The sequence below is a fragment of the Trichogramma pretiosum genome, unplaced genomic scaffold, assembly GCF_000599845.2.
Source record: "Trichogramma pretiosum strain Unisexual culture from Peru unplaced genomic scaffold, Tpre_2.0 scaffold12, whole genome shotgun sequence".
In the NCBI taxonomy this organism is placed as follows: domain Eukaryota; kingdom Metazoa; phylum Arthropoda; class Insecta; order Hymenoptera; family Trichogrammatidae; genus Trichogramma; species Trichogramma pretiosum.
The window spans coordinates 1,174,125-1,201,571 of record NW_019641690.1 but is presented as its reverse complement, the minus strand read 5'-3'; the positions used below and the strand labels follow the sequence as shown (position 1 = coordinate 1,201,571).

General features: G+C 41.5%; 1 protein-coding gene across 1 annotated transcript; it reads left to right on the top strand.

Annotated features, from left to right (window-relative positions):
- Positions 1-1,020: 1,020 nt before the first annotated feature.
- LOC106649867 (cGMP-dependent protein kinase, isozyme 2 forms cD4/T1/T3A/T3B-like) lies at positions 1,021-27,447 on the top strand. The gene is made up of 10 exons (XM_014367559.2): positions 1,021-2,586; positions 16,134-16,300; positions 23,284-23,503; positions 23,585-23,648; positions 23,719-23,891; positions 23,986-24,132; positions 24,693-25,139; positions 25,226-25,525; positions 25,618-25,680; positions 25,764-27,447. Exons 1-10 carry the CDS (start codon positions 1,589-1,591, stop codon positions 25,927-25,929), a joined length of 2,745 nt encoding a protein of 914 aa, XP_014223045.1. The 5' UTR covers positions 1,021-1,588; the 3' UTR covers positions 25,930-27,447.

Genomic DNA, 27,447 nt, shown 5'->3' with positions numbered 1-27,447 from the left:
TTTCTCATTCTGAAATATGTGTTTCACCAGTTGCCACCAGACAATTTGCCAAATGAATTTTCTACATCCCATTTCGAGTACATCTACGTATGTGCGTACTAAATAATACCTATTATTTAATCTGTGAAATGACATCTTTTTTATCCGCAATATTGACAAAGGTAGAGCTTTCTTTTTGTTACAACACTTTTAGCAGAAAATTAATTCAATCCTTTTTCTGATCTAGAATTCATTAAAACTTGATCATATTAAGAACGAAATGAACCGTTGGAACATTTATATGGATGTTTTGTGTATCATAATCGGTAAACTTTGACCCAAAATACGATTGAAATAACTCTTTTGTACATTTTAATATGAATTTTGACTATTTTAAAGTTGGACAAATAAATTAATGATGTTTAGAGTATGATTTTTATTTTGATAAAAAGAATCCTTTTGGTATTTTTGAATCATTGATTATCATTTAGGAGAAATATGCTTAAATTAAAATTTCCTTCGAAATGTCACGATGAACAGCTTGTAAAAATATAATTCAAAATTAAGAGCAATGTACTTTTTTCAAAAATAATTTCAAATAAGACACGTACCCATAACGAAAAGCTTTTTAGCTTTCGCCATTTTTTCTTAACTTGCAAACTATTATAATAGACTAGATAATATTTTATCGAAATGAAATCTGTAGGTTTCACGGCATTGTCGAAAACATGAATGCGACAGATTCTAGAACGACGACGATAATCATAATCGATCGCGTGCGAAAGCCGAGCTGTTCTTACCAGCCGCCGCTGAGTACAAGTGGAGGGGCGCGCGCAAAGAGAGAATCCTACGCTCGGTAGAACAGAGTCCGCGAGTCGTCGTGAGCGCCGCTAACGTCGCGACCACCTTACCGATCAATCGAAAATCGGATGGAGCTGCAGCGCGAGCGGAGGTGTGGCGGGGCCAGGCGGGTTATAGCACACGGACGGACGCTCGCATATCGAGTCTGCAGAACGTCGAATGCCTAGCCGCCGCCGGTAGCGCAGTTGTGCTGGGCGCGCGTGGCGCACAATCGATGTGCGCGAGAGAGGCTCCGTCCGTGCGTAGTATTGCAAAACGGAGCAGTCATCACAAGAGAGAGAGAGAGAACGAGCGTGTTGTGTACAGAGTCGTGTGGTCGTCTGCGCAAAAGATCTATTCGGGCACGTGCACACGCCTGCAGCCGCAGCAGCAGCAGCGAGCGATGTGCCATCGCAACGACGACGACGACGACTACGACGACGTTCGACTTATTATTGCTGTTGAAACGAGTTGGACATATCAGTGCGTCGAGTTGTGCTTGTGCGCGATCACGTATAGTAGTTCAGTGCCTCGAAATTACCCGTAGGAGCAGCGAATATTATTTATCCCGATAGCGGCGGCTCGCTCACGGACGCGTCGTACTACGTTTAATACGCAATCGGTATATATTTTATTATATATCCTTGGCCAGAGCCGAGGCCGCAGACGAAGCGAGCGACTACTACTATACTACGAGCTACGAGCCAGCAGCAGCAGCAGCAGCAGCAGTCAGTAGCAGCAGCGGTGCAGTATTACCGAACGAATTCAGATGCCCGCAGCTGCGCGATCGCATGAGCAGCGGCAACAAGTCCCCCAGCAGCAGCAGCAGCAGCCGCACGCGACGCTGGAGGGAGCTCAGCAGCAGCAGCCGCAGCAGCAACAACAGCAACAGTCACTGCAGCAACCAGGAGTCGCGCTAGCTCGCGATGCCGCAGTAGCTGCGCCGCCGCCGCTGCTGCACCAGACTGTGTTGCAGCCGCAACCACAACAACAACTTACCACGACCACGACCACGACCACCTTCGAGCTTCAGCAAAACTTCATCGGCTGCAATCTCGCCGGCCAGCCGATCAGCTTTCCCTCCTTCCAATTGCAGCAAGCTCCTCTGGCGCGACTCGAGCTGCAGCAGCCGCGCACTCTGCCAGTCATACAGTTCGCTCAGCAGCAAGTCGCCCACCAGACTTGCCTCTCGCAGCAGTTTCAGCTGCAGCCCCAGCAGCTTCAGGCAGCCTTCGCCCCGGCTGCTGCTCCTCCTCTGCCTTCCATGGACGGCTCCGATTGCAAGTTGATCAGCGAAGCTTGTGGCCAGATGCGCGTCTGCTTCGACTCGTTGTGCTTTTCGGCGCCGCCTCAGAGGCTGGCCGACGATGACGAGGTTCAGCAACAGCAACAGCAACAGCAACAACAGCAGCAGCAACAACAACAACAGCTGCTGCTGCAGCAGAGCGTGCCGATGGTGCAGGCGAGGGCACCCCAGCCCAACGCCGAGCAGCAGAGGCTCGGTCTCAAGCTCAACGAACTTCAGGAGCAGATAAAAGACAGAGACGAGAAAATCGGCGAGTTGCTGGACCGCTTGCGACGCCAGGAGAACGAGATTCTCGAGCTGCGGAGCCACCTCGACAAATTCCAAAGCGTCCTGCCTTTTAAATCGCCCTTGGCCAGTAGCTCGGAGCTGCGGCCGCGCAAGCAAAGGGCCCAGGGTATATCGGCCGAGCCGCCGGGCTTGCAGGAGCCCGTGGCCCTCAAGCGAATCGACAAAAACGACGGGTAAGTCTGAACAAAAGTGTCTGCATGCACACCGATCGCCACCGAGAAAGAGCCCCATCGGAGGCCGTTTCTTTCTCGACGCGTGCGCGCCTTATCTATTGTCAACTATTCCCAACTCGGGGCAAACACTTCGTTGACGTTTGGATCTGTACCTATTTGAGTAGGGGGAGGTCGAATCGAGCCTATGCCTACGCGTACACTGTGTACACAATACCTGAGCCTATCAAACTCATCCAACCGTACTATGGGTTTGTTTTTATACACTTGTCATTATGACTTACAAGGCTCGATTGTACGACTCCGTTTCAGCTTATTGACGTTTCGTTGCCGACAATGTGTATTTACCCCGTTGTCTGTAATAACTATTCCAGTTATTTACACAATTTTTTTCTGCAGATTTCCTTATTAAAGGGACTGAGATAGAGAGGTGTTTATTTGCGGCAATGAAGTTTAGCTCTCGATCGCTCAAACACAATAACGAGTGTACAGAAATACAAAAAAAAAGCAAACATCGTTTTCATAGTCGATGCCAAAAAGCACCAGAAACGTGCGAGACGTCGAGTGCTTTGCATAGCCTGAACAAATCAGCATAGCTTGAGCGTTAACGCGATGCAGCGAGTCGCATCTGTCGAATATATAGTCGCGCTGTAAATTATGCCGTTTGACTAAAAATCATCGGCAAACATTGTGCAGTCGCAACAACAGCCAGCAGCTCTCAATGCACGGAATGTATCTCGGTCTTTTTATCGTATCAAAGGCAAGCGTTGATAACTGCTTTTCTTCGTCCGATTCTAAAAATAGGATGAGCTAATTTCAGTGCTGTAATGTCGGCTACGTTACTCGCGAGGATATTCAATTTTTTAACCGAGAGAGAGAGAGAGAGAGAGAGAGAGACCGATACGTAAGCTTTTATACGCTTGTCAATCGCTCGGCTCGAGCTATATGACTCTCTGGCTTCTCGACATGCGCAATTTATAATGCCTGCTACGAAAACCCACTCGTATGTTTATATTACAACTCAGCGATCGTTTTCCATTTTATGCGAATTTCAATCATTCATTCGGAGCTTTTCAATAATAATCGTGTAGGGATTTGCTTCGACGGATTGTGTGCGTGTGTGTGCATCGGTGTTGTTCGTTACACATATACACATAACCCGATGACTTGGCGATGCATGAGATTTCAACATAAAAAATGCTGATAACTTGCATCTGACATTGTTCGTGCTTAATCATTTTGACGTTGCTTTTGAAAACAAAAACTTCAAAGTCTTTATGACAAAAAATGACAAAAATTATAACTATCAAGTAAACACGATTCTTTTATCCACCGAATTTAAAATGTCTCAATAAACGAGCAAAATCATGTGCAGTAATAAAATCGTCCCAGTCTTTAATGAACAAGGCTCTACACATATTCTTCTAATTATCAAACATCAAATAAATTACTGCTAAAAATATACAATCGCGTCGTCAGCTTAATTCGGTAAACTTGTCTTATCATTGTCACGTAAAATTCGAATAGTTCGCTGTGTTGTCGATATAATTATTCTCCTTTTGAAGCTGTCTTGTTTATATGTGGTATTTTTTCTTCTTCTTCTTTCGCTGTTTTTCACATTTTATTCATTTCGAATCGCGCTGCAAACCCGTAAGTAAACAAGCTCGTACTTGATATCGAAGCGCTGCAATGCTCCTTATCGTGCAGTAAAATTGAAAGAAAATAATTTCTAAGCTCGCTCTTTAAAATGTCTCGCTCGTCGATATACGTTTCAATGTGTAGGCTTTGCTCATGTACACTCGATCGATGGAAAATTATAAACGAAATGTCTGAGTGGAGCTTTTCGCCTGAAATGAATTTTCCAAAAACAATTCACTACAGTTTCTATTTATGTCTTATTAATTAAGAAAAGCCTAGGAAAATTACTCGTTACTAATTAGATGGTTAATTATTCATGGTAAACTAAATATTGTTTAATGTGAATTTTTTTGCAAGCGCGCGCTGCGCGATGAGTAAATAGTACGCACTGTTCGCTACAATTCATATTAATTAATTCAAGAAATACAAACAAAATATCATTTCATCTCGAGTAATTAAGTTCCAAGGAAATGAATTATTTTTACCCATTTTCTGCGTTGTTTACGAGCTAAAAACTCATCAATAATAACGCATACGTGTTATGGTAATAATATTCAGCAATAAATGTTTAAACCTTCGTGACAGCGCTTGAAGATTCAGAATTACCAAAAAAGTCAAGTATTACGCGTAATCAGACAACAATACGATCTAGAATAAAATCGAGGAAAAAATCCGCACAATGTCCTTGAGCAAAGAAATAATATTATGAGCAATTATGCATTATGAACAATTAAGTAGTAGCGAAGTCAAACCATTTTGGTTCATCTAGTAAACACAACATCTACAACTTTTGATGAAGAAAAAAACACGATCATCAGAAAGGGCTCTTGTACTTTGGCTAAATCAAATAGTCCATCATCCGCTTTGCAAATTAACACTTTGCAAACATCGAGTTAAATCTCAAACAGAGAGAGCAAAATGACCTTGGCCCGACCGTCTCCGCCGAATATGCGAGCGAGCTTTCACAATTACATCATCGGGCATAGGGAATAAAAATCGCGCGATAACTAACCGGAACTTCGATATTGGATGCCATTCAACTCGAGGTCACGTGGTATGCGCTGCACCACGACGATGCATTATAGTGTCTCTGCGGCAGAGCAGCAGCTCGTCATCGTCGGCGACGACCGAGTCTGATTCAAAGGTCACTTTTACATTCTGCGATTGCCACTTGTACGCACAACTACTATTGGAGCCGGCGGTGCACACGCGGGCTCTGTCTTTAGCCGAGCAATAATTACGTTATTGTTACGGCATTGGTCGTTGGTCATGCTAGAGTTGACGCTAACGCACAAGTAGATTCGCGAGTGCGAACAGGTTGAATCTCAAGCGTGTATGGCTGAGCATCGCGTGAACTTTTTGCTAAAACAAGTAAAAGCTCGCTCGGTCTTCTAAATTTAACTTCAAGTTAGCCTGAATATTAAATATCCATATTATTATTCGTGGCACGATCGGTATAGAGGTCTAAAAATAACTCCTCGCAAACACAATACCGAACATGCCTTGGGAGATTTGCGTAGCGGCGTTGTAAGCAGCAGCAGCAGCAGCAGCAGCAGTGGTGGCAGGTATCGGTGCGCGTACCTACATATATACATATAGGAGCGCATGTGTAACGCCGCGACAACTTATTCAAGAAACATAGGTGTGACTGGAGCGGAATGCGAGTAAAAAATGCCTCGAAGAAGCGGGAGGGTAACTGGTGTTGCTTCTGCTGCTGGTCGTCGTCGTCGTGTAGTAATGCGCTGGTGGTGGAACGTATGCGATTTAAAAAAGGAAAAAAATAAATAATCGCTGGAGTGACTGCGCGTGCGCAACTCTAGAGCCGAGTTGAGTGCGACTGCTGCTGCTGCTGCTGCTGCCTGATGATCGCAAATCGTCGTTGCACTTGGTCGCATCGACGCTCGGTCGCCGTCGACTTCCATCGAGGATCCATCGAGGATCGATGGATTTTCGGTCGAGAGATATGTAGTCGCAGTACAGCAGAAAGACAGCGAGCTGCGATATACACAAGATGCTCTAGGCAAGCGAGGCGGTGGCGGCGCAAATAGCTCTCTCGCGCGCAAGGCGAACCGAAAGAGAGATAGAGAGAGAGAGAGAGAGAGAGAGAGAGAGAGAGAGAGAAAGAGTCGAGCTTGGGGAACGGGGAACCGGTTTATTGCTGGCGGCGGCACTGCATCGCGACTACGATTCGAGCCATTGTTTGTTTATAACGTTATCGAGGCTCGCTGTCCTTTTTTCAGCTCTCGCGGTGGCTATACACCGAAAGCTTCCGCCGCGAACGCAGCTATATAAAAGGCCAGCCAATCTTTGTATACCAGTCCGCAGTCCGTGTTTCGCGCTCGCCGCCGCACTTCCAATGCGCATATACCTACACGCTATACATGGCGTACGTGCACGCGCGCCAGCATGTGTATATTATGCAGCTCTGCACTGCGTGAGACAACACACTCGGCGTGCTATACTGCAGCGCCAATTCGCAACTCGTCGTCGCCGCCGCTGTATATAATGCAATGCGCTGCTGCCTCTCGTATGCCGCTTGTGTGCAGTCGGCTATTTTTGGCCCCAGTCCCGACTCTCTCTCTCTCTCTTTCTCGACCCTTGAGAGACTCGACGACTAGCGAATCGACGACGGACGCCGCCGCCGCGGCCAACGCCGAGTGAACCAACTCGTAAAACAACACGTGCTTGCACAGCCTACTACTGCACTAACCAAAGCACCCATGTGTTGATGTTTCCATTTCTATATAGCATCGCGCGCATTTCACTTTCGGATTCGTTTCGCTCCATGTCGACGCGCTTATATAGTTCAACATTTAGTTCTCTCGTGTTTTTCGCAGCTTTTTCGCCATTTCACCCGATCGTTGCTTCGGTCTCCTTGCACCGAGTATATCATCATTGTGCTTCGTTTCATTTGATCTCTCTCTCGCGCGTATGATAATCGATTAAAACAAATTTTCTTTTAAATATCAACAATACACCGGATGTCGTGTTGTCTCGCGCTAGTTATCTCGCAGCAGCACCTCTCTCTCCTACCAGCTTGTACTGTCTTGTATTACTTTGATACATATTTGGCCATTATACGTACGATATACGTAGCGACGCGCCTAATCATATTAAATCATTCAATTACGCGCACTGTGGCTGTAGTTTACGATCGAGCTGCTACGAGATTATTATTTTCGACTGCCAAATCGGACACCTTCTCTCTCGAGCTCGAGCTCGAGCTTTTGCAAATCTATTCTCAAAGTTTTATTTTCTCGCCCGCGACATTGTATTACTTCCTGCACTTATTGTTTATTTATAGAAAGCGACCGATATTTTTCAATCCTATTATTGTACAACTCGTTGTCTTCAAGTATTTATAATTACTTGATTTTATTATTACTTTAACTATTTCAAAGTATTAATCAACTTTTATTGTCGAAATTCATTTACGACCAATCGAGCAATTTGCATAATGCACACACGCTTTGTGCATAACGATTGAGGCTCCCGATATAAATTGATGTAAATAAAAGTCACGTACACTTTTTCAACAATTTTCACGAAGTCGACTTTATAACGTTACCAAAGCGATAATGCTCCGCATACTGGCTTTTACTGAATTCGATTTAAAAAAATCAAAATGTACTGGAAAAAAATTCGTTTCTATTCATTTTTCTTTCTTCTTCTTTTTTCTGTAGATAGTATTTTAAATAAGAGACTGTCTATTTGCCATTGAAAAAAAAACTCATTAATGTATATTTATATGTACATAAAACGCTCACGCGAAACAATAATATTATGGGTTATTTTTGACCCAAGTGTTATATCACAAAAAACTATTTTTATATTCTCATCGTATTAATGATTCCATGTTTAAATTGAATAAATTTAATCAAAACAACGAAATATATATTATTATTTCATCATAAAATTATTGAATACAAAATAAAACAAGTAATATATACTCGTCTTCAATGTAGTATAATTCCGCGCAAAGTGCAGTTGGCTCGGTCTAGTCGTGAATAAAATAGCGCCGCAATTGTCATTAGGATTTTAGTCGAAAAGCAGTCGTAAAATAAAAATAAAAATAAAACGTAGTATAATTTTGAGGAAAACAAAATTCTGAAAGATAGCGTGCAGCTGCGCAGACACGAACAATTGAAAAGCAAGCTGCCAATTTCCAGCGAGCGCACGTGCGCCAAGCGAGGCGTATCGGACACGTCGTTTGCGTTAGCCGGTGGCAGCAACCTGTTGATCTACGACTATATAATCGCGAAAAAAAAGTAGGAATTTTGTCGAACGAAAATAACCCGAAATTTCAATCAACGCGCTACGGACGAAGCGAAGGAGAAGCACAGATTTGTGCGACGATCGGTCGAGATTCGAAAGCGCTCTCAATTTTGACAAACGTCATAATTAGAGACACGTTTGGGAGCTATCGTACCGAGAATAAACGTAAAAATAGTTTATGCAGCATCGCGTCCTTGGCGAGGAATCTCGATCGGTGCATCTGTAATTCGCGATCGTCACCTGCTCCATTCATAAAAATGCGAATGCATTGCGGTCCTTCGCTAAACGCGCTCGATCTCTTTCGATTCGCATGTAATCGGCCGATTAAACTGGGCACAGCAGCAGCAGCAGCAGCAGCAGCAGCAGTAGCAGCAGCGGTTCACGTGCAGCGTCCGAGTTGCGAAGGAGGTCAAAAGGCCTTTTACGTGTAGGCCTTTGCCGTTGCTGCTGCTGCTGCTGAGCTGTCGCTTATACATATGTGCGATCGTCTGAGTCGTCGTATAGTCGTTCATTGCTTTATTACTCGATCGACGCAGTTGGAGTTTGCTGCGTCTCTGTGTACATGTGTGTGTACCTTTAGAGTTGGCAGCGAGTACACTTCCATGTATAGATATGAGGCAGCTCTCGAGTCATGGCTGCAGCGCGTCTGCACGAACAATATCGCCTCGAGTGTATACAAGCTGAATGAAAAAATCGTTTCGGCTTAACCGAGCGATAAAGCGAATGAACGAAAGAGAGAGAGGGCCAAGCATCTTACGAAAAAATGAATTTCGCCAACTGTCCAAGTTATGGATCGCTGATGAAGCTTTCGAAGCGGCAGATCGCTCCAATGAATTAGAGACAATTATGGTCGAGGCTAAAGGAGATGGTAAAATTGTACTATGAAAAGTTTTATGCACTATACGGTTTTAGCTTTTTTAAAGTCAACTATTCGTATATCGAAGGCGTAAATGAAATCTTTCTCTGAATTTCGTCCAGTATGTACTGGATTTATGCTCGACAAAATAGCGTCTAGCTGATGTGACGGTGGACCACTCGTTTACGCAGTACTCTATGATCTTCGTAAAGCTACTTAGCAAATATAATGTTTTTGTCAAGTGAAAATAGACAGACTCGTAAAGGTAATTAACATGCTACGTAAGTTCACGCGTCGCAGCGCTCACAGGGATTTTCCGAGTACGTAGTTCGCTCGAACGTTAACTCGTGGCCGGTAATAAGTCGAGAAATTGAATTCATATCTTTTCTGTTTTTTTTCTTCTTGTAACCGAGTTCTGGATGATTGTTAAGGTTATCAATGGCAACAGCAGGAGCAATGTCGCAAGCTCTCGTAGAGGTTGTTGTTGACGATCGATAAGAACGCAGTGCTCGAGCAATTCGAGACGCGCACACAACGAGGAGGTGCATAGTTGGGCGCATTCGTGCGAGGTTGGCCATTGAAACGACGTTGTTGGAGAGCAGCTAAGTTTACGAGGTATACGTGCCTGGCTGCGCGTTGCACTCGGTGCAGGTCCGTTGCTCTCTCGACTTTATTATAAATCGGCGAGTCTTTTTCCGAGTCGTATACAGAGAAAAGAATCCGCGGGTGCAGTACAGGAGCATACGAGCAGCTGCACGTACTCGTCGTAATATACGTGCCATATATGCTGCTATATATGCTGCTGTGTGTGTATAGAGAGGTAGAGGCGAGCAGCGATCCGCGCGCGCGTCGTCGAGTCGTCGTCGTCGTCGTCGAGTCGCGATCGTGAGCGAGCGAAAAAACGAGCTGCTGCAACTGCTTATCTCTCTCTGGTATAGCGCGCGCAACTAAAAATAGCCCCTGTCACGGCCAACGGCGATATTTTACAAAGTTAAACCGCCGCACACACGCGCTCGAGCGAGCTCGCGCACTCTCTTTCTTCGCAGTTCTGCCATTCTATACGCTCATGTCACACATACACACGCGTTCATATAGAGACTGCACCACTACACCTCTCGACGCGTTCACGTATGCATGTGTCTGTCTGTATGTGTGTGCGATTGTATGCGCTCTCGTCGTGTCGTCATGTGTGTATATAAATGCATGCATGCATTCGCGTATGCAGTGCGTCGTCGTCGTCGTCGCGCGCAGCCATGCCGGTAAGTGGCGACGGCAAACAAGTAACGTGTTCTTCCCTCCCACCGATCACTCCACCCACCTTTCCCGCAACGAGTGCAACTGCTGCGCGAACCGAGCCGAGGCACTTTTCACAGCCGCCGTTGCCGCCGATCGCCCTCGAATATATACGACTCCGTACGAGGCACTGTGCTCCACTCGACTCTATTGTCCTATAATATTTAATGAGCGCAAACTCCGTGCCAATCTGCGACTCCAAAGTCTGCAACACGTATATATATGTATGATGAGATAATCGCGTCTATCTCTCTTTTTTTCCTCTCTCTCTCTCTCTCCTGCCATCTCTCACGCTGACTCAGAGTGTCGTGCCCGATCTGTGCATAAACTGCGCATCTACTCGCGCGTACTTCGGGCTTTTATTAATCATCCGCGCATCATATTTATAAGCGTATGTCCTCTTTTCTTCGTATTTTCACGTCCTTCGCTCCGTCGATATAGGCATTTTGTACTTTTACGACGCGACCAATCGGAGAAGGTGCGCACGGGGACTAGGTCGAAAGTCGGAGCGATGCGAGACAGCCGAGCCTCGGCACGATGGCGCTACCTCGCGGTTTCGATCCTCACTCGCTTTCTGCTGCAACGCTGTGCTGTGCATCGCATCGCCGTACCTGCACATCCCATAGCGGCTGTCGATAACGATTTACCAACGATCGTCGCGGGCCTGACTGATTTTTCGATTTGCTCCGCTTACCCTTTGTCTTTTCGTTTATCGCGAGCAGAAGGCAACAACGTACCGACTTAACAAATACATTCTTGTCACCGCGCCAATGCCCAATGCCAATTGCTTTTCAAAAAGCCTTTCATTACTTTCAACGTGTCAAGTACTATTTAGCTTATTTATATCTTCGTCGTATTTCAATTGTTTGTCGTTCTCTTTTTTTTTTAGCTCGCAAGGCAACAATAAACATAATGACATTCAACTTTATGAATCTTGTAAAATTAATAAAGCATGAAGACAATTGAAGAAAATATATACGATGCTTGACAATTAATATGTAAATTTGCACTCAAATTGCAATTGATTAAAATTTTGAAGTAACCATGCAAACAGTTTTTTCTTTCAATTGAATTAGAAGAGTATTGAAAAATATGTAGAAAATTCATTTAGATTTATTGAAAAAGCCAACATGAAAACAATTTCATAGTCCACTCCAAAAATATTATTCAAAATCTCAAAAGAAATCATTCGAAAATTTTCATTTTTATTATTTACCGGGACTACGGATCGCCTCAAGTCTAAATCGTTCTTGAACAATAGATCCATCACAGTTTTCAATCTGATACTCGAGTCTAATATTTCTCCTGATGAAATTATGCATGACTTGCAGCATTAGTTCATTTTAAACTCACAAAGTAATCATTTTATTGTTCGGCATTTTTAACTTTTCCGCCATAACGATCATAAACCTTGACAAGGCATCTATGTATTAATAATTTCAACAGACTTGTAAACATACATCATATTGATGAAATAATACTCAAGTATCTTAATTAAGACCGAGTTGCCGCGACGTACGTGTAGAATTTTTAAGAATATTTTAGTTCTTTGAAATGAAAATTTTCATTGTAGATGCAATAATATTCACAAAACTAACCAACTAATTTATTATTTTAAAGTCGTCCAAAAATAAGAAACAGAATATTTGAGTAAAGGCCTTTGGCAGATTAATTTTGGCAAAAAGAAAGCGGAAACTTACTGATGCACCGGAAGATATTTTAAAATAAAAGTGCAAGATTAATGTACATAAAAAGAAGAATGAACAATTACCGCGGTCGAGTTCTTTACCGGGCAATAAAAGTACTCCTATTTGAAGTACAGTAATGATAGATTATAGATTTTATTGTTCGTTTCTCGTTAGTTTTGAAGAGCTCTGTATACCAATGAGATGATCGTTATCGAATTAGTGTACAGCATAAAGCCAGTCGACTGTATTAGTAGACTATTGAATAACGATTTAAGGAGACCTGGACCCCACGTTTTTACCGCCCGAGACGCACAAAATTTCTTTTATTTATAACTTTTTCTGTAATTCGAATTTCAACAAATGGCTCTATGGCGACCTTCATTTTGTCGCTAAGAATAAGCAGTTAAAATTGCAGCCCATTCCATTGAGCAGATTTCCCGGAAAACTGGATTGAAAATTTTGATCAAGCCATGGATCAAAAGTCAGGATCAAAAATTTTAATCCAGTTTTCCGGGAAATCTGCTCAATGGAATGGGCTGCAATTTTAACTGCTTATTCTTAGCGACAAAATAAAGGTCGCCATAGAGCCATTTGTCGAAATTCGAATTACAGAAAAAGTTAAAAAAAAAAGAAACTTTGGTGTCACGGTCGATAAAAACGTGAGGTCCAGATCTCCTTAAAAGGAATTGTGAGTAAATTTACTACAGTCCGTCGAGTTTATAGAGAAGCAGGTTCAGCGGGCAATGAATAGAGAGGAGAGATAGAAAAAGCGAGATAGGTATAGCTGCAGTACTGCAGGCCCGCGAAGTATTTGTGCTGGCGTCATTGCTCGCTTCCTAAAATGCGATCGGCGCATCGAACGTCAGAGAATAGTGCAGTCGAGTTTGGCGGGGGTGATGTATCGAAACGGCGAGGAGCGAGCGAGGAGAAAATGCAGGCAACGAAAATGTTTATTGAAAAAACAAACGACCGCATATATTTATTAAAAATAAACGCGGAAAGTAACGGAAACGACGTCTACGAGCTCTCGCGCGTTACGTAGAGTAGGTGTATAGCGTCGGCCAAAGGCTAATAACAGCTCGATACGGCCGAAGGGGGCGGCTCGCGCTCGCTCGTGCGCCACGTCCAAGTCCATATTATTTTGTTTGGATAATTTGCCTCATAACTCATCTAACGGATCGACCGGCCATATTTCCTTGAGTATAAGCAGATCATCGCCGGCGTCATCGCCCGAAGCGATCATCGATCGCAGTGGCGCGGGTGCCAGCTGCACGTGCCGCCTACGTGCAAGCTCCGCTGCAACGCCGCGAAAGCTCCGCGAGCTTTTCCAGTAGGTAGCTCCGCGCGGGCGTGACGACGACGACGATGAGCGAGTCACGCGTAGCGCAGAAAAAAAAACAGCAGTAAAATACGCCGAGTCCACATGTCGCGTTCGGCGGACGTCGACTATACGCGCACCCACGTACGATACGGCGATCGCAGACAAATATATGCGCGTCGCGTAGGTGCCCGCGGGCAGCCCGTGCGTGCCGTAATGAGCGCGCGCCAGCTCGATCGTTTCGACAGCCGGCCGACGATTTTTCGCGTCACAGTCCAGCAGCGCTGTTTGGGCTCGACGCTCGTCAGAATTGTCACAGGCGGACCGCGAATTATTCTCGTCTCGTGCGACTCGTGCCTGCCTGTCGTGCCTGCGTAGCGGTGCGCAGCTGCGGTGCGCACACACCGTCGCTCGCGCGCGCGCGCGTAGATAAGGCCAGATAACGACCGAGGCTCGCTGCGAGCTCCTCTGTGACGTTGGGCCAGCGACGAATTTTTTGTGCGGCCGCGACAGTATTGCCGCACGGGCGGTAGATCGTTATCGCTCTCCTCGGCCGGCTGTCGATTAGTTCGATTCGATCGTGCGCGAGCAGCGAGCAGCGATGACTCCTTAGGCCGCGACGTGTTGTTTTTTTTTCTGTACGCGACTACTGCAACTGTGCCGTAACTTTTCTCCGTCTATCTCTTGGTTATTGTTTCTTTGGGACGATATTCTGTGTGCGCAGCTTCTCTGTGAGAGTCGAATAATTCCACGTCGGCATGGAATCGACGCGCGATCTGCGGCATCTGCTGCACGAGCGCACCGAGGCTCTGCGCAGCAAGGACGAGACCATCGAGAGGCTCGAGAGAGAGCTCGACGAACGAGAAGACACCATACTTTATCTGAAAAATGAAATCGACAAGTTTCGCCAGATAGTCGATCACGGCGTCGTCTCTTCCGGCCCCCTCAATCCTGCCCAGCGGCTCAAGCGCCAGGCCATTTCCGCCGAGCCGCTGCACATCGATACCCAGCCCATACAAAAATTCAGCAAGTCTCAGAGGTACCCTTTTATCCTCGTGCGGATCAACTTTTTGCGTTTGCATCAATTTTTATCGAACTCGCTGCTGCGTTGCTGCCACTGATGCTTCCTCGATCGCTCAGGCCTATCGTTGCAATATCTGCCAGTTGTTATCGCGATTAATCTGCGCTAATTTTGTTGTGCAAAAAAATTTTTTCAATGTCTATTGGAAATTTGCACTCGTTCAATTTTTATAAGTAGAAAACCACTTGATTAGAGGCGTACGTATGATACGAACAAGTTTTCATCAAAACAAACATATCCATCGCTACGTGTGAAGCTCTCAGTTTATTACTTTTTTCAAGTACTTAGATTTGTACCTTTAATAATAAACGATAACTTGGACTTGAAAATCTGTCCGATAAAACATACACTCGACTTTGAAATAATTTCGAATATTATTACTTGGCTGGCCTCTTAATTATCTAAAAGTGGCGTTTAATCAGCGAGAATTGAAAACATATTTATATGACTACCGATACGAAAATATCGTCTGTTAAAAAACGTCAAGTCCGCACGATCTGAACATACGTACACGTGTACTTTCTTCAATGTATTGTGTCATTTTGAGTCAAAATAAGACTCGAGCTCTTTACACACTGTATACATTGCACGGCACTATATATTGAATTGCGACGCAATAATACACCAATACTAATATGTTTTCTGAACATTCGCGCGCCGACTATTGCGGCCTTTATGTAAGTGCCTATGCAGCGAGTAAAAATACTTGAATAGTCTGATAACGTGTTGCATTTTCTAATTGTTTTTCATAATAAAAATTGCAGTTCACATATATTTTTTAAAATGAATACTTGCTATCAGGAATTCAATCGAAGATTAATTTACGAGTATCATAAATGACAAACTTACAATCAAATTCGAATTAGGAAAACTAATTTTTATCCCGAAGAAAAAAAGTTTAAAGTGTAACAATTTTTTTACTGTTGTGTTACATTTATGACAAATATTCATTCGAAATGTCAACAAATTTCGACGTTCGTATTATTTCTTAGAAAAATCGAAACAGATTATTTTTCTTAATCATTAATCATTGGAAGAATGAATTGCTTGGATGTAAATTCATTAGAATAAAAATAATAACAAAACAAAGTCAAGTAAAGTATAATAACGCAGTTCAGACAAATAGCTTCAAAAGATTTATGACAGTGCACATATGTATTTATGTGCTATATATGTTTTCGAATGTTTTGATATTTATTTTGTTCAATCATTCTTAAAGATGTTTTGAAATATTTCATTACACTTTCAATTCAAAATCTACGGAACGAAAATATATAAACGTGCAATTTTACTTTACTAATCAAAAAACATTCCAGTTATAGAAGAATTTGATAATTATTATCAATTATTATTTAAAATTAACAAGGCGCTATTAATAGAATGTTTTGGTTCGAATTACAGATCACGCGAACTGATTAAAGCAGCTATATTAGATAATGACTTTATGAAAAATCTGGAGCTCACTCAAATACGAGAAATCGTTGATTGTATGTACCCTGTGAGTTTTGCTGCTGGCACTGTAATTATTCGAGAAGGAGATGTTGGTTCCATCGTATACGTATCAGAGAGTAAGTATTAATTATTTGAAACTTTTAAATTAAATTTTACTCATGTAAAGTATCGAATTTTTTAATGTTTCAAATTTATAAGAATTTGCTTAGACGTTTTTTAGTCTAATAAAACCTTAGTTCTTATGAAAGAAAATATATTATAGTGATCATTATGCAGGGAAAAAATAATTTGCATGTTATTATTAAATAATGTGTAACTAGTGGCCAAAAGGAAGTTTCGGTGATTATGAGTTTTTCATATATAAGTAGGCGGTAGCTGGTAATAAAATTAACCACGATCTAAGTGAAAAAGTATAAGGATTATTGCGATCTTGCCGGATGCCAGTGTGCTTTAGCGGATAGGTGCCACGGAAGTATAGCCGAGTAAACAGCTCGCGAGGATGTGAAACCGCTTGCAATTTTTTGCTGCACACAACAGAGTGAAATATCGAAAAGTTTCATGGGTATAAAAGTACAGGAATTAATCGTTGAGATTTTTATGGCACTCCCGCATGCACGCAAGTATATATAATATATAAATGTGTGGAGCGTACGAGTTAAAAGAAATCAGGCGCGACCTGCAGCTGGCTCGTGATATATGTGTTAAGCGGAGGCAAAGAAAAAGGAAATCGAGCAGCGAGAAGGAGAGAGAGAGATAGAGAGAAAGCCTGGCGCGTGCTGCGTTTATTCAGGCAATCATCGAAAGACTAAAATGTTTGCGCACACATAGACGAGTGAAACGCGCGCTAGAGTTTCGTCGAGCTAGCGGCACGTCGATCGCCAGAGGTGTCAAAGGTTTTGTTATGTTCTCCAAGACACCGATCGGGACGTGATTTTCTGGCTCACGCGTGCGATCGGCGGGAGCCGCGAGGGCGGAGCACCGAGTGCGGCAGACGTCGCGGGGGCCTCGCAAGCATCCTGTTGGAAAGCGGTAGCCGACTGCAGTCGTTGTATACGAATCGAAACCGATCGAGCGATCGCTTCGTATATTATTGGCGCGCCACGTAAAAGTCCATGGACTTGAAAGTCGTAAATCCATATATATAAACGCAGAACGGAAGGTTGCGGCAAGTTGATTCATTAGCACGCGGTGGTAGCTGTGGCGTTTTTTCCACGAGGAGAAAGGAGCCAGCAGCAGCATGAGCAGGCGGTGAGAAGCGAACAAAGCTCGCAGCGAAACACACGCGGGCGAATCGGCAGTGACGTCGAGCGAAGCGACCTTGGTCGATCGGGGAAAACGATAATTCCAGGATATAACGCCGCGCACCGTTAAGGTATAACGCACACGCAAATGCAGCAAAAGCAAGAAAGACACTGCAAGGCGCTGTCGTATACCTATAATACAGAGAGGGAGGAAGCTGTGTATACATGGCGTGCAGCAATCAGCAGGCGTTACTCGACAAAGCAGCGAGCAGAAAAAGCTATACGACCAACAGTAGCAGCAGCAGTGCAATCCGAGAGCCGCTGGCCTTTCTCTTCGCGATTGCAAAGAGGGCCTATAGACGGAGTATAGAGAGACTCGTGCGGCTCGGCGTATAGCAGAAGGGGACTTGTGAGACACACACAAGACTCGTGTGCGGACAGAGATCGAGCGAGAGAGAGAGACTGAGTCGCTCAGTCAGTCGTTGTGCGCGCGGCGATATGTGCGGCTCGTAGCGGCGCGATGAAAGTGCGCGGTTATCCGGGCCGCGCGGTCCCCGAGGACCCGGAGCTTTTGGCCGACTCGGACGCCTGCCGTGGACGCGCCATGGAGCTGCTCTACGAGGCCAGTTGGCGCGAGTGCGGTTTGAATTGGACGCGCGATCGACCTCGGATGGTAGCCACGAGGCCGGCCGACTCCTCGGGCCCGGCGAGTCCGGTGCCCAGCGCGAGCAGCGGCGCCTCCAGGAGCTCCAGCACCAGTGCTAGCACTAGCTCGAGTAGCGACAGCGGCAGCGAGGCCAGCGAAATTGCCGATTTTGCCGAGCCAGTCGACGAGGAGGAGGAGTACAACGACGAGAGCGAGCCGCGTCCTTCGGGATGCTGGCGGACGAGCGGCCACAAAGTCGCCGCCACCGCCGACAGCTTCTGGATACCGAGGCCGCGCTTGATCGTGCCGGTTCACTCGTATGCCCGTCAGCGACGCACCGGAGCACCGCCCCAGCCCGCTCGGACGCGCTCCTGCCGATCCAGTCACGTCAGGCCAGGTACATAATTGTTTATGTATTACGCTGACACGTGAGAAAGTGACATCCAACGTGTTCGATGAGTCGGATCTATTTCCGAGCTTTATTATTTCATAGAGCCCGGTCGAATTTTTACAATGGAATCATCGATCGAAATCGCGTCTGCGCTCATCGCGCGGCTATAGTGATCATGAATGCCATGACTCGCTCGTAGCTCGATTCGTGGGTGTTGTCGTATACGATAATATATAATAAAAATGTTTATTATGAGGCCCGACGAGCGCCTCTACGATCAGTGATTCAGCCGCTTTGTCTTGCTGCTGCTGCTGCTGATGTCGAAGGAATCTCGCCTCGGCTCTATACAGTAGATGTGTACCCGCCTCGCCGAGATGTAATGTGCAATTCCTCGCTCGCGACCGTATATACTACTGCTATTCAGCCCGAGCAGCAGTCTACGTACAATGAGTTTATGAGAAAAATGTTTGCCTCGAGCGCGCGCGCGGCCAAGTCAATTCGCGAGAATGAGTTTCCGTTGCGAGAATAGCTCTCGAGCCGTGTAGTGCTGCACTCCATGAGGCTCTCGAATGCGCGCATTTCCCAAGTGAGCTACGTTCGTTTATTGCACGCAGCGCGGCTGCTGCTGCTGCTCTTTATATAGCCCGAACGTACTTTTTTCTTCCTTTTTTTTTTCATCGCAGCCCCGAAGAACAAGCAGGTCACGAGAGTTGCAAGTGCAACTTTTTTTTACGCGCGCGGTCGAGAGGTCGGAGAGCACATAGCCGTGTATGGGACCAAAACGAAAGCGAAATATCAGCGAGCGAGCGAGCTATATGTGTCTCCTGTATTCATAATGAAACTCTTGGTGCGTGCGTAATACTTTGGTATGTCGGCCGCGTGCAGGATATTCGATGCCTCGACAGCTGCGCACAGCTCGAGTCGCTGCTCTCCTCTCTCTTTCTCTCTCTCTCGGATCTCTGAGAAAGCGCACGCGGATACTCCTCGACCATCCAAAGACAGGATGAGCAATTGTGCTTCCTGGACGCCAGAAATACCTCCCGCCCTGCCAAGGAGGCACTGAATTACAATCTACGCGAGGCTGTGTGTTATTTGCGAGCTTTAGCCATGTTTTTTTTTTACCATCGTGTTTTTCTTTTTTTCTACTTTCTCGTTCGAGTCTCCTTTTATGTGTCTCGCTGCGAATCCGTGTGACACATTTAAAAAGCTGAATCGAGAAAGAAAACATTTTACTGGCTGTGCTTGACATTTTTTTCGTATAAATCCCTGAACTCATCGTCGCTATTGTATTCCTGCGCGCACGTTATGTGTACTATATATGCGGCTATTTATACCATGCGAGCGGTTCACATTCACGTTTGCACCCGAGTATAATAACAAAAAGGAAATCCACTCACGAGAAGTTTTGCGACATAATCGATCAGACTGTCAGGTTGTCTCGCGTTCGCACATGTATACGCGACGATACTTTCTAGCATTTACTCTACGGCCGTATAAATGTTTTCTGCTCTCACCTTATGTTGTATTGTATATTCGTATAGACCGTTCGAGGCTATTGTCCGCATTATAAAACGGCGAAATACTCGGATCCCAGGACCCTGTTACATATTACGACTTTGTCTGGAGGTTGATGGCCACATTTTACGTATTTCGCGTTACCACAGACCTATCCAATCCATTCACCGTACCGCTCGCAATTGCTTTACCTCACCTGCATGCGAAATTTAACAATCATCTGTCGATTTTCTAGATTGATCGAGCGAACACGTACATCGGAATAAATAACGATGTGTCAGTTAGCATTGTTTTAACGAGACCCTCGTAAACATTAATCCGAAAATTATCGTACATCCGCGAATTCGAAATGTTGTTTTGCGCGCAAAACAGCGAGAGAGCCAGGCAGCGGCGGCGACCAAGCGCATTAAGCGCGCTGTCCCATTTAAAGAAAATGAAAAAGGCTGCTTTACATATGCTAAAAGTGAAATCCACGAGCGAAAGTTGTGGAGATCATCTTCAGTCTGGCCAATTAAAAATTGAATATTCAAGCTTAGATTGCAATTGCATCTTCCAACGCTGCGTTGTTTCAGCAAAATTTATCCAAAATTGTTCATATAGTACGAGATAAAAAATTGTTCCAAGCTCGTATCTAGGAGAAAGTACATCGTTTAGTTTATAAGCGATTCCACATAAACGCATAATGAGCCAGCGAGTGTCAGGGTGATCCACTCGACTCGGGTTGTGATGGATAAATAAGATATGCGCTAGGTACCTACGTCACTCGATTTATTACATTCATCTTCGACACATATTTATAGGCGCGACGCATCGATCATCGAGACTTATTTAAATAATCTACAGCATTGACGGATGTCAGCTGTTATATTGTCATACTCAATACGAATTAGTTTAAAAGAAAATTAGAACGTGGAGTTGGTTTATTTAAACATTTTGTAAAGTATGTGATTATGACGTTTATTTTTGGGCTAAGTGATGATTAATTCTACAAATAAAATTAATGAATATCATTATTAAATTCATAAAGTCAGACTAAATAAGCATTTAAATGAATTAATATTTGAATTAATAATATAATACAAATGTAATACAAGTAATTAATGTAATAGAAATGATTAGCGTAGTTATAGTAATTAGATTACAAATAGTATAGTAGATTCAAGGGAGGTTTTCACGAAGTTTTCAAATTCGTAAAGATTAAAAATGTCACTCGTATAGAGTTATATCTCGAATAACACGAGTCAAAATGAGTTCAAGGTCATTTGAAAAATAACAAGAAAAAACTGATCACAGCAACCTTAAATCAAGGATGTTGCTTAAATTCTCACTCGAAGATCGCAGTCGGGATGTATGAATGCAATAACTGCATTTCCGAACAAACCACATCGTATAGCGCCGTTTCTTTGCGCTCGTTCTCGAAGCGTACGTATAGGTATTCAGTTAAAACACTTTTGCTCGAAAGCAGTCTCTGGAACAACTTTCTCCAGAAATTTTACTGTCTTCATACCTTTGTGTACGTCGATATAAGTGCGTATTATTACGATTCCGCGTTCCAAATAAAGCAATTCCTTATCGGATTTCAACTGCCAATAATTATATTAATTACCACCATTGTATAATAAATTAACCATAGTGGTTCTCAAGCTATTAGACGCAACTTTTAAATGCAGGTTTAGTTTTGGCACGCATTATGTAGCTACTTTCAGTTTACTTAAAACGGATCGAGCGTAAGATTGAAAATGTGAACTTTCTCAACTACTAATCGGAAGGATTTTTGAGGACAAAATTAGCAAATTCGACACTCGTGCTTTCTGTACGAATAAATGCAATTGACCTGACGAAATTTTTCTAAAATCGGATTTTCTACTTGAGAATAAACACTTTTTTTGTGAAGTTCCAAACGATATTTCATCAGATCTATATATTTAATGTTTAGCATTTGCAATTATGACTTCACCTGCAATCTATTGTGCCGAAATTAAAAAGAAGCACTACAAATGATAATTTATAGAACAACTCTAGTACCACAAAGTTGTCATTCTCAACACTAGTTTCGTAATAAGTGGATTATTAAATCAAATCAAAAGTTTAAAAATGAACCAGAAATCAAATACAAGTCGCAAAATGAACTCAGATTAGATCTTATCACGAATATGGTGTCGACATAACGTGTAGAAAATATTTTAGTAGAATATGCACGACGAAGGCCACGAACGACTTGCAAACTGGTGAATATATGATTGAGCAACGATACTGGGCCACGTGCAAATTTTGCAATTCACTACCATAGTCCATGCATTACATTTGTGTAAATTTATCTTTGTAGCATTCGTTTCTACTACCATAATAATGCTCTTCTATTTTTTGAATAAAAAAGTCTCTTGCATTTCTTTTTTTCTTTTGTTATTATCGCATAAAACATTCAAGTAGAAAAATTGTTTGCAGTAAATGCTTAATCTTACATCGAGTACGCCTTTTTTATGATAAAATGTTTGAATGAAGCCTTGCAACTATACGCTTTTTAAGCACGTATTATTTTGTTTGATTGCAAAACAATTATAAAATCTCATTACATATTTCAAGGTAGAAAAAAACTCATTTTTTTCAGGGGTTTAGTTTATATGAAAATCTATTCGACATTCAAAAATCTTCTTGAAATGAGTTTGAAATTATAAATAAAAACTAGAAGGCTTAAAGCAAAACATTTTTTAACATTTACATAACACCTCATTTACCTACAAGTGTTCGAAATGCATGAGCTACAACGAAAAAATAATTCTAGGTAAATAATGCGGTGCCTAATGATGCATTTATAATACTGATATGATGTAAGACACGTACGACGTGAACAATAAGTGAGTTTTTATTATTATTTTTTTTCTATATCGAGCACAGATTTCGTAAAAAATGTACAAAAAATGAGAAAATGCACATTACGAAATGATTGGATTATTAAAATGATTATCAATCCATATTTTAAAATTAGCGACAAAAGCGAACAGGTTGCTTAATACGGGTCAGCTACAATGCGAGTTTTCTCCGTGTGAAAGTTTCGTATGGTTAGTATCGGTTGCCCGAAGGACAGTATAAGATTTGAAGCGAATTCTCGCCATTTATACGGCCACGCCCGATTATAAAGTTTTAAGTCAAAATAAATTGATTGCAATAGCACTTGTTTATCGTAGATCAGATATTAATTTAGTTTTCCCTTTTAATTTTGATTCAATAACTTTTAATTGAAAGTAAAATGAGATTATTCAAACATCAAAATAAACATCAAATTTTATAAAATTCTTGCAATTTCAGAGGGTCAAGTGGAAGTATCGCGCGACGGGCGGTACCTCAGCACGTTATCACCGGGCAAAGTTCTTGGTGAACTTGCCATTTTATATAATTGCAAAAGGACAGCAACCATAACAGCAGCCACAGATTGCCAGTTGTGGGCTATCGACCGACAATGTTTCCAGACTATTATGATGAGAACTGGTCTCTCCAAACAAGCTGAATATACTGACTTTTTGAAAAGGTCAGTACATGAAGTTTTGTTGAATGAATTAAATGATACTGATCATCTTCACAGTTGATTCATTTTTATTCCTTTTTACAGTGTTCCACTCTTTAGTGATTTTACCGAAGAAACCATCATTAAAATTTCCGACGTATTGGAAGAGGTATGTTCATTTTATGTTTTTAAATTATAATTTATCACATTCAATGCAAATAAAATATTTTTCCTCTCAGACCTATTATAATTACGGTGATTACATCATAAGACAAGGTGCAAGAGGTGATACGTTTTTCATCATAAGTCGAGGACAGGTCCGAGTAACCATTAAACCAGTTGGTGCCACTAGCGAAGAATACATAAGAACGTTAGGGAAAGGCGACTTTTTCGGCGAAAAGGCTCTGCAAGGGTAAGAATTAATACTACGCGACAAAATACTGATTCGCGACAGTAAAGCTAAATTTTGTTGTTGCTACAAATTCGACTGCGTTTTGTATTTGCAGAGATGATCAAAGAACAGCCAACATCATAGCTGATGATCCCGAAGGTGTGAGTTGTCTGGTAATTGATCGCGAAACATTCAACCAACTAATATCGTCGATTGATGGAATCCGTATTCAATACCAAGATGAAATAGACATTAGGAAAAAGTAAGTTGTATACAACACGATGAGTTTTACAATCTTTCATAGGCAATTGCATAAAAAAATATCATAGACAATAATTATAGGATGCAATATTGCAAAAAAAAGTTAATATGTGTAAAATTGCTTTTACTAAAATACTTAATGAAGCGTAGAAATCTCGGTTTTTGTAACATATCTCAAACTAACTGTACTTTTCATGCTTTAACGTAAAGGATGAGGGCATAAGCCACTTGAAGATAAGTAAGTTTCTCTTTCTCTTTCTTACTAGCAGAAAAAATATTTTTCTTTATTATCATTATATCTTATGAGCAAACAAGATACTAGAAGTTTCGGTTTCCAACCAAAGGCTTCTACATTTCAGTGCTATACGTTTAACCAGTATTTCTTTAATTTACATACGAATAATTTTTATTTCGAAAAATGTATTTCATTCAACTTTTAGCCCGTGTGACTTTAATTTTGTTTATGCGATCTACTTATTTACATTTTTATAAATCATTATCTATATTTTTTAAGTATTTATTGCGCTACGCAGTTAATAATAATTTGAATACAATGTGCAGGATAAATGAAGAATTTGCAAAAGTAAATTTGGAAGATTTAACTGTCATAACTACTCTCGGAGTTGGTGGTTTCGGAAGAGTCGAGCTTGTACAAATTAAAGGCGATACCAACCGTTCATTCGCCTTGAAGAAAATGAAGAAATCCCAAGTTGTCGAGACCCGTCAACAGCAGCACATCATGTCCGAGAAAAGGATCATGAGTGAATCCGACTCTGACTTCATTGTGAAAATGTTCAAGACCTTCAGAGACCAAAAATATCTGTACATGCTTATGGAGGCATGTTTGGGCGGAGAACTGTGGACGATACTTCGAGATAAGGGACACTTCGATGATGCAACAACGCGTTTCTACACAGCATGCGTCGTTGACGCTTTTGAATATCTACATTCCCGGAACATCATTTACAGGGATCTGAAGCCTGAGAATTTACTACTCGACTCGCAAGGGTACGCTATACTTATCTTTATTTATTGTTTTGTTCGAATTGTTTGTAATCTTTGATTAACTTATACATTATTGAACGAATTTTTAGATATGTAAAGCTTGTCGATTTTGGATTTGCTAAACGATTGGAAAATGGCAGAAAAACTTGGACTTTCTGTGGTACACCAGAATACGTTGCCCCAGAAATAATTTTGAACAAAGGTCATGATGTTAGCGCAGATGTATGGTCACTTGGTGTTTTAATGTTTGAACTTTTAACGGGTACACCTCCATTCACCGGTTCTGATCCGATGAAAACCTATAATATGATTTTAAAGGGTATCGATTCCGTTGAATTTCCCAGGATGATTACTCGGAATGCTAGTTACCTTATAAAACGCCTTTGCAGGTAAATAAATATTTAATTTTAATATTCATGTTAATTTTCATCAGTTGCGTAGTCTGTCATTATTTTACTAATGCATTTTAATAATTAATTAGAGATAACCCAGCCGAACGTCTTGGATACCAAAAAGGAGGTATTCGCGAAATTCAAAAGCATAAGTAAGTATAAAATCCGTTTTAAAGTAAAAAAATTTTTAATTGTCTTATAAACTTGAAATAATACTTGAATTTTTCTCTTATAGATGGTTTGACGGATTCAATTGGGATGGGTTAAGAACAAGAACCTTGGAGCCGCCAATCAAGCCAAAAGTACTCAGTCCAGCTGATACAAGCAATTTCGATGCATATCCGCCAGACCCAGATGTAGCACCTCCTGATGATCTTTCTGGGTGGGATAGAGACTTTTAATTATAAGTAAATATTTTTACAGAACGGTTAGTCCACTAAATAAATTGTATATAGTTATAATTAAATTTATATTTCCACAATCATCCAGCATATCCGCTGGTTGGATAACTAATATCATTTTTTATCGATAGCTTTTCAATTTCGAAATAACAATTTTTTTATTCTTTATCCAGAAAATTAAAATCATATTCCGATTATCTTTAACAAACTAAAAAGATAATGGATGGAAAAATGTCCGTAGTAGAGTATCAATTAATAATTATAATCTATTAATTTTACCAATACTTTTTACCATATTGTTAAATCAATCTTGACATCGTGTATGAAACAATTTCGTATAAGGTATCCAATAGTTCCCTGTAATCGAAATGTAAAGTTTTGTAGGCGTACGAATGAATTTATATTTTATGAGTTGGTACGACAATATTGAACGATTAGTTGTAATTGTTTGCATTCATTTGTAAAATGCTGATGTATGTCAAAATAATTATTAATACATTTAATAATTATGATGGATAATCAAGAAAAATCTGTGATTTTATTAAGAAGCGTAATATAATCGCGTAAATTACAATAGCGTGAGCATATCACCCGGGTAGAAAATTTAGACCACGACAATAATCAATGGATGTGCGTTTGAAGCAATACTTATGTTAATTAGTAGAGTCTGAAATAATCGTAATACTTATTTTGTTATTTTAAATTGTGCGGAATTCGGATTTGCGCTTTCAGCGGATGGAGGAATTGTATATCGAGTCAAAGACGTGTGTGCCGTAATGAATTTTGCAACTTCTATTTCTATGTTTTATAACGAAAGTCTATGAGCAGCGGCGAAGTTGCATTTTACAGGACTAGTGGTATAAAGTCATTTAACATTAGAATTGATTGTTAATCGTTCAAAAAAATAAATGGAATGAATGAGATAATCTGAAAAACATTACAAAATCGAAGCTCAGCAGTATAATTTATAATCAAATATAACGCAATATATTTATCGGAAAGTAATATTTTTTGAATAATTTTTTCATAATGAGCAAAATTAACACATACTGTGATGAAAAATAGTTTGACGTAGATATGTAAGTTTCTTTTAAAATTTTGTGATTAAAACTATAATATAGCGTGGGAAATTCATTCGAAAGAGTAAATATAAATTTAGATATACAAGCAAGCTTATCACTTTCACGAAGATAATGAGTTGATATGTATGATACTTGTTGCAATTGAATGAATTTAACAAAATTGTTAAAATAATTTTTATTTGTAATGATTCTATAATTGTTAAGACCATGTATATTAAAAATGTTAGTTATATTTTCTCAATAAATGTTGATGTGATTTGAACAATGAAAAAAAATAAGTGAAAACACAAAAATCGTTAAAAATGAGTTGTGTACTTCATTTAAAAAGTTCATATCATGTAAAAAGTAATACAATGAAGTCCATTATTAATTAAAACAAACAAATAGTAACAATTATAAATGAAATATTTGTAAATTGAATTTTTATCTAAATTAG